The sequence below is a fragment of the Leptosomus discolor genome, chromosome 2 (assembly GCF_034619465.1).
Source record: "Leptosomus discolor isolate bLepDis1 chromosome 2, bLepDis1.hap2, whole genome shotgun sequence".
Lineage (NCBI taxonomy): Eukaryota > Metazoa > Chordata > Aves > Leptosomiformes > Leptosomidae > Leptosomus > Leptosomus discolor.
The window spans coordinates 5,083,443-5,090,823 of NC_141392.1; the positions used below are offsets into that span (position 1 = coordinate 5,083,443).

Below are 7,381 nucleotides of genomic sequence, written 5' to 3' on the forward strand. Positions count from 1 at the left end.
TGCCGCCAGGCCCCGCAGGCCCATCCTCACGCCCAGGGGGGTGGTGGGGCTCTCAGGACCGGGCACGGCCCCTGCCGCCGGCAGCCCCCCGTCTAGGCCGGCCTGGGCAGCTCCGGAGCCCGGTCCCGAGAGCTCGGCTTCCCAAGGCCCGCCCCGCCGTTACCGGGCACTAGCCCCGCCCCTCGCAGCACCGGCCCCGCCTCCGCGCCCCGGAAGCGCTTCTGCCGGGCGGCCCGGAAGCGGCGGCGGCGGCGGTCGAAGGGGAGGGGGCTCGGCGGGGCGGCCGAGCGGGGATCGCCGTGATGTTTCTAACGGCGGCGGCTTGTGAGTGGCGCAGGGAGGAGCGGGGCTTGGGCGGGGGGGCGGTGTCGGCGGCGGCAGGCGCGGGGGGGGGGGGGGGGGGAGCGGGGCCTGGGAGGCGGGCGGGGACGCGGGCGGCGGCGCGACCTGCCCTTCGCCTCCTCCGGCCGCGGGGCCTGCGCCTCCCTGTGCGCCTGCGCGTCCCGGCGTGCCCCGCGCCGCCTCGTGCCGGGTGCGGGGTCAGCCGTTGGAGGGCGCGAGGCCGCGGCGGGAGGCGGCCGGTTCCCGCCCTTGGGGCCGGCGGGGCCGAGGCCGAGGCCGAGGCGATGGGGCCGAGCCAGGGGCGATGGGGCCCGTGGGGCCGGGCCGGCCGGGCCTGCCTGTCCCCAGGGTGGGGCGGCTCCCGCAGGGGCAAAGCGGAGCGGGGTGGAGCGCTGCGCCCCGCGGGGGGCCGGGCTGGGGGACTCGAGGGAGGTGGAACTCCGTTGCCCTCAGGAGCTTCAGCTCTTGAGTGGAACAACGGGAAGTCGATGGAGGGAGTCGGGTGGTGGGAGCAGGTGGTGAGGTGCGAACTGTGCCCTTCAGGGTGTTCTGGATGAGCGCGGGGTGTGGTGGAGGAAGGGTGTGAGGGGAGGCTGGCGGGAAGCTCGTGATGGCCTAAGCGAGGCTTGCAGGGACAGAATGTAGATGAGCCATTTTTTAAATTTTGGTGGGTTTTTTTTTTTTTTTTTTTTGCATTCATGCTATAAGTTTATGATTACTTTAAATTCACCGAGCTGCCAGAACTAAATCGATCTGCCCGCTTTATGCTACTTGGTGGGTTAGAGCAGGCGACCCCAACGCAGCCGTGTGAGAAGGTTCACCTCGTCTGAGAACAGCTCCCTGCTCTGGTGCACCCTGCGGCCACACCAGCCTTTGGGTTGGCAGGAACGGGAGCAGGGGTGGCCGTAAGCAAGCAGGGGGGAGTGGGAGCGCAGTTGTCACCAGGGGGGTTAGTTCGTACCTGCCTTAACGGCATGGCCTTCATCGAGTGGATTCGTGTTCAGCGTTGAAGCAGCTTCGTGTTGGAAATGTCTAAAGGCTGCAGCAGGTGCACACACACTTGCTGCCTTTGCACACACACTTATTAAAGGATGTGATGGAAGAGAGAGCGGGCAACTGGGAGCACATAGGTGGGAAGACGAGGGGCGTTTGTTTTGTGACAGTAAATCTCTTTGCACAATCTATCTGGGGCTGCTGCAAAGGCAGGCAGTGGAAAAGTCTTAATCTTTATATGTTGCATATAAAGGAAACAAGATGAAATGATAACTGTGTTTTTTTTTTCTTCCCTTCTTCATGCTGCAAAACAGTGGCCAAGAGCAAATCTAAGTAAGTGACCTTTTCCTCACCAGTTTCTGCTTTGTGCTCCCACCCTGTATCTTCACGGGACTTTGCAAAATATGAGGCTTCTCTCGAATTTTTTAATATACCTGAGAGGATTGCAGTCTTTGAGTCTAGCTCCATCCTCTCTGCCCTCCTGCATGTGTGCCTGTTCCCAGGTAAGCACCGAATGGTGTGGTTCTAAAACTGCAGCACAGGCAGGGCTTGTCCTGCGGGCCGCTGCGTCGAGCTGCGCTGTGACACCCAGAGGTAGCACATCCCTGTGCTTGGTGGCTCAAGGGACGCTGGAAATTACCCACATAATCTTCCTCTCTTGTACCTTTCGTACTTTTTTTAGCTGAGGAGGGTAAGCTGAGGTACGGCGTGGGTCGAGCACGGTCGTATGTGGGGAGCGGACGGGGCGCAGTCAGCGTGCTGGGCATCGTGCTTGGCCCTGCAGTCCAGCGCAGGAGAGCTGGTAGCGGGCTCTGGGAGAAAACTGGTCCCAGTCCTTTGACCTGTAGAGAAAGCTGATGTGTTTTAAGGGCTGGAAAGGCAGGAATACATACCTGGAGCACAGCAGTAATCTTACAGTGTGGGTGCAAGGAGACAAGGCCGTGTGGAGAGAATGGCTTGCCTCCAGAAAATCCACCAGATGAATCCCAGGGGCTGAACTCGCACGTTTATGGGGCTTTGCTCCCATCTCCGGATTCACAGGAACTGTGTTCCGTGCGAGTTCCCGCCTTGGGTGCAGTTTCCCATCTCTCTCTATAGTTTTTTTAAGACTCAGCCCCCAACAGAGCCGGTACCAGCCACTTTCTGGGTTTGAAGAGATTCTTCTGTTACGGGATTTCTGTGCGTTGTCAGGGTTTGAAATGAAGAAAGCACTTCCCCCACAGGGAAGAGAGCAGTTTGACGTCTCGGGGGTCTGCTGTTTGCAGAAACGAGCACAGCAAAGCAGGATGTTTCCACGAGGTGAAGAAGTACCTTTTAAAAATGGTGTTACTAATGTTAATGTGATTTTTTTTTTTTTTCCTCTTCTCCTTTTTTCTTTTTTCCCCTGATAGTCCTTTCTCTGTTCTTTGTATAGTCCCATCTATACCTCAGGAATGTGTTATCTCCTTATGTTATCTATCCTGCTGTGCTCCCCTTGGGTTTTCTCCCCATGTCCTGCTGTTCTTTTCTGCCTCTGCTCCAAATTACCTTTCTTCATCAGGCAGCAGGCGTTTTGAACAAGGTGTGGGGTTCAGAAGGGGCTTGGCCTCACGTATGTGATGCACAAGAATTTCAAGGCCAATTCATACTGATACCACCGATTCCCCCCGAAAGGGGAAACGGCAGAGAGGCTTTGAGGAAGTGGGTGAGGTGTAGGGGAAGGAGTCTGCGAGGTTACTGGTGCTACACATCACACCTACAGTAGGGTACAGGAGAGGACAACAACTGGGGGTAGTTGCTAGACTGTGCTTGGTCAGTTGGCTGCAGGAATCCGGTGGTTTTCTGTTTATTTTGAGCTGAACAGTAAATTAGGTTGCGAAGTTGAAAAGGGAGAGCTGAAGGCAGCACAGAGCTGCACAAGTGAGGAAGAGTGGATGCCTCTTCAAGGTTCATTTTGACAGACCATTTTGTATTTAGAAGCAGGAAAATCAATTGAATGTATCCGTCTCTTTCTTGCAATGGAAGAGAAAGACATAATTCACGGACTGGTTGAAGGGCTTGACCTTCCCTTTGACGCCTCGGGGGGTGCCCTGGGTCTGGGAAGTTGTGCAGATCTCAGCACCCTTCCAGGGCGGGGCCGTGGCGGCGGCTCCCTCCGCCTCCCGCTCCGATCTGCTGCCAGTCCGCCCCGCAGAGCCAGAGCCCGCCAGCGGGGCCGGGCGTTCCAGCCCCGTATCCGTGGCGGGGCGGAGGGTGCCAAGGGGCCCCGCTTCTCCTTTTGCATCCGCTTGTTCACCCGACCTGCTGGGGTTCCTCTCTGCGTGTGGAAGTGACAGTCAGCGATACGCTGTTATCTACAGCCCCAGCATCTTAACTACCATCATCCTTCCTCTCTTGCCATTATCTTTTAAGCCATAGTGACTCGATTGTATGTTGATGATTTTTTTTTTTCCCCCCCCTTTCTTTCTTTCTTTCCTGTTTTTCGTCCTTCCCCCTCGCTGTTTTGCGGCCGATCTACTTCTCCCCAGGCTTGTATTCTGCTCAGGAGTTATTTACCTCAGCGTGACGTTGGTTTAGCGTGGGCTTTTTGTCTGTGTCATGAGTTTACACGTAGCATTGACGCTCCCACCCAGCCCATCCATGAAGCTGAAGTATCTCACGTGGTTGTGCTGATCTGTTTATGCCAAAAGCTTGTCCATTTGCCCGTGCCCCGGCAGGCAGCGGTGGGCTGTTGCTCTGTGCCTGTGCGCTGACACAGAGACTTCCCTTGTGACTTCAGGTACATTCTGGTGAGGATGAAGAGTGCCGCCGAGACGGGCTACTGCTTCAATGTCAGGAGGCTCCGGCTGCAGGAAAAACTGGTCCTGCTGAAATACGACCCCATCGGTAAGAGCTCGGGGAGGAAGTCAGCCTGCTTTGTGCGAGCTGCTCTGACTGTGTGGGGCAAAAGATTTGGCTGTAAGAGGATTTTTCCCTTCTAAACAGAGTATGTCATAACATGTTTCATACTCAGATGACTGTACCGTTGCTGTTCTTCGTGACATTCCAGTGGGAAGTAAACGTTACCCTCATTTACAGACTGTGGCAGTGAAACAAAGCAATGAATTGCCCGACACATCAGAGTCTTTGATGACAGCCGTGCCACATGTCAGTGGCAAGGCAAGTGACACAGGAGTGCTTTCATCCCCGTTTCTTTGTGTGGTTTGCTAGGCTGTGCTACCTCCAACAAGCATCAGCAGAAACGGGCTGTTAAGCTGCCACGGGTGCTCTAGACAATAAATTTTAACCCTCGCTCTCAAAATGGACTTTGAAAGAAATAAACCCAAGTTCTTCCTTCTCCCCAGATGACAGCGCTCCCCAGAGCGGGTTCTTTTACGTTCCGCTGGCCCTTGCAAGTTTTCTCAGTTTAAGAATCTGATTTGTTGGGGGGTTATAGCACTTGCCAAGCTGCCTTTTGCTCACTAAGCTTTCTGAAAGGTGACTAAGAGCTTGTTTCCGGGAGGGGATCCAGTCTGTAGTTAACCATAAAAAGCTTAATTTAATGTTAAAAAAGCTTAATTTGGGGAAACTTAGAATTAAAACCAGACCATGCTAGAAATAGCAAGGCAGAATGAGTGCAAAAAAGGCTAACTTAAATCTATGGAATAAAGAAATGTATGAAGCAGCTCTAAGTAGGTAACATAATGCACGGCCAGTAGTTATGGGGTTCAAGCTTATTTTTTCTGGTAATTTTATGTTCTTGTTGGAGGACTGACCTTTTTGTATTGGGATCTAACGGTGCAGGAGCTTTGTGGCAGGCGAGAGAAACCACGAGAGCAGCAGCACGCTCTCATCAGAGCGCTCGTGCTGACAGAGCTTGTGGCTCTCCAGAGTTCCATCCAGAGGGGCAGTCGGAGAGCACGGAGATTATTTTCTTGAACAAGACAAGTTTATAAATTGCTGCATCGAAGCGTGGTGCGAAGTGATCCTCCAGCAGCTTCGCCACGGGTAGGAAATGAGAAGAGAGCGGAGAGCTGGGGCTAAGTAGCGCTTCTGTGGCAGAACACGGAGTAGGTTGTTGAAGTACAAAATTGGAAGTAATTAAGGGAAAAAAGCTCTGATCTCTGTAGCCTGTAGTAGAACACAAGTGAGAAATTGATGTGAGAAAGTGCTGCCTGTGTGAAGGGGAGTAAATCTGAGTCTAGATACCAGCTCACATCAGGAACATGCTGGGAAGCGTTTTCACTTGGCACGCGTTCTCACCTTATGCTTTGTGCTTCTCCAAAACCTGGGACCTCCACCGAGCGCAGCTTTTGAGCGAAGCGGTGGCAGCAGTGCCCAAGTTTCACTACCTCCTGGCGGCAGCCCCGGCACGTGTCACTGAGCTGCAGTAGTTCTTAAAGCGAAACTTTTGATGCGGAAGAGGAGATGTTGTGGTGGCGGGGATTGCTCCTGCCTCGCTTTCAAAGGAATTCGTGTCACGCGGCTCAGCGGGAACAGCGGTGTACCTGATGCTATTCCTCAGGCTGGTGAGGGAGTTCCCAGCCAGAACCTCCCTGGTTTTATCATCTCACTTACGAAAAGTGAGTGATTTGTAAAGCAAAACAACTATTAGGGGATGGCTAAAGGGACAGTCACTTCTACAAGACCACCATCCCCATTCAATAGATAGGGAAAGAAGAAGCCAAGGGACTTGCTTGAGGGCCACGGGGCAGCTCTCTGGCAAATCCCAGTCTCCCTTTGGCCGCACAGAATAAGTTGCTCTACGTTAGCAATGCTACCAGAAGTAATTTGGATTCAGCTATCTTGTGTATAAACATTATAATCCTTTGCAAACGGTGCCGCAAAGCTTTGCTTCCGTTTATCTCTTAATGTATTCATTTTTTTAGCAAGGCCTTGGCTATGCTTAACCTATACCCAAAAAGGCTTTGCCAACGTCCGTGCTGGGCGCTGGGGGCCAGGTCAGTGTGTGCCCAGGACTCGTGGATAACTGGGAGACCGACGAGGTCCAGCGCAGACCGTTGTTCGGGCTCCGAAGCCGAAGAGCAGCACCGAGCAGGAAGAACCTCTTTTGGTCCCTCCACCGAGCAGCTGTGACTCAGAATAGTCGCGCAGAGCAGCTGTTGAATGCTTCCAGCCGCTCAAACCCTGATCCTTACTTTCTCAGAGGTTCAAGGAGCCTCTTGGGAACCATGGAGTGAAAGCGCTGCTGAGCTCCTCCGAGCGCCGGGCAGCGGCAGCGCTGTGCCAGGCGTTGGCTCCGCGCGCCCCGACGCAGCGGAGGCAGCCAGCGGAACGGGATGCAGGCTCGTCCAAGGGCATCTTGACACTTCAGGCTTCCTAACGGATTCTTTTTTCCCCCTGTAGCAAAACAACGTGTCCTCTTCACAGAGAAGAGAAAGATCCGCTCTATCTGAACCATGACTGGACTTGATGTGTACACGAGGAGAGGAGGCGCTGGGGGGAGGACGGGGTGAACGCTGATTCAGAAATCGAGCAACATGGGCTGAAAAGAGAGGAAATGAACTGGGATCACCGTCTCCTGTGATTTGAAGGCCATTGTGAATAAAACAATGTAGAGAGAGAAAATTCTTAATGTCTGGACATAGATCATCACAGTAACATTTATTTATCTTTTGAGTTATTTTTACAGTACTCAATTAAAAAAAAAATGAAATAGCAAATCCCATTGTCTGTGTTTTCCATTGTGAAAGAGGCTGTAATCTTCAAAGGAACTATTGTTTTATAAGGCAATAAAAATTAACATTTTCCACAGCAGGAATTCAATGGCAGGATTGCAAGTTTTTCTAACCTACCAGCCACAGATTCAACAGGAGCGACCGTGAATTGGTGCCGTTCCTTGGAGGGGTGGTGTTGCACCAGCTCCTCCCTAGGAGAAGCAAGGGGAACCTGGTGAAATCAGACGACCTTGGGAGAAGCTGTGACCACAGCTAGAAGGGCTGTGTTATTTTCAGCCAGGTGAGGAGGACGGATTTTTGTCAGGAAAGCAGGCAGCCGAAGTAGTTCTCTGACGTTTTTGGAAGTTCTTCTTTAATTAGCTCCCCGATGCTTAGGGCAACGTGGCTAG

At 53.4% G+C, this 7,381-nt stretch overlaps 1 protein-coding gene across 2 annotated transcripts; it reads left to right on the top strand.

Moving 5' to 3' along the window:
* The first annotated feature begins 250 nt into the window (after nucleotides 1-250).
* MRPL33 (mitochondrial ribosomal protein L33) lies at nucleotides 251-6,977 on the top strand. 2 transcript variants are annotated; one of them, XM_086461847.1, is made up of 4 exons: nucleotides 251-324; nucleotides 1,650-1,668; nucleotides 4,094-4,200; nucleotides 6,661-6,977. In XM_086461847.1, exons 1-4 carry the CDS (start codon nucleotides 303-305, stop codon nucleotides 6,708-6,710), a joined length of 198 nt encoding a protein of 65 aa, XP_086317973.1. In that variant the 5' UTR covers nucleotides 251-302; the 3' UTR covers nucleotides 6,711-6,977. The 2 variants fall into 2 exon arrangements, with proteins under 2 accessions (XP_086317973.1, XP_086317971.1); XM_086461845.1 differs by lacking the exon at nucleotides 6,661-6,977 and having other exon boundaries at nucleotides 4,094-4,577.
* The last annotated feature ends 404 nt before the right edge of the window (nucleotides 6,978-7,381 follow it).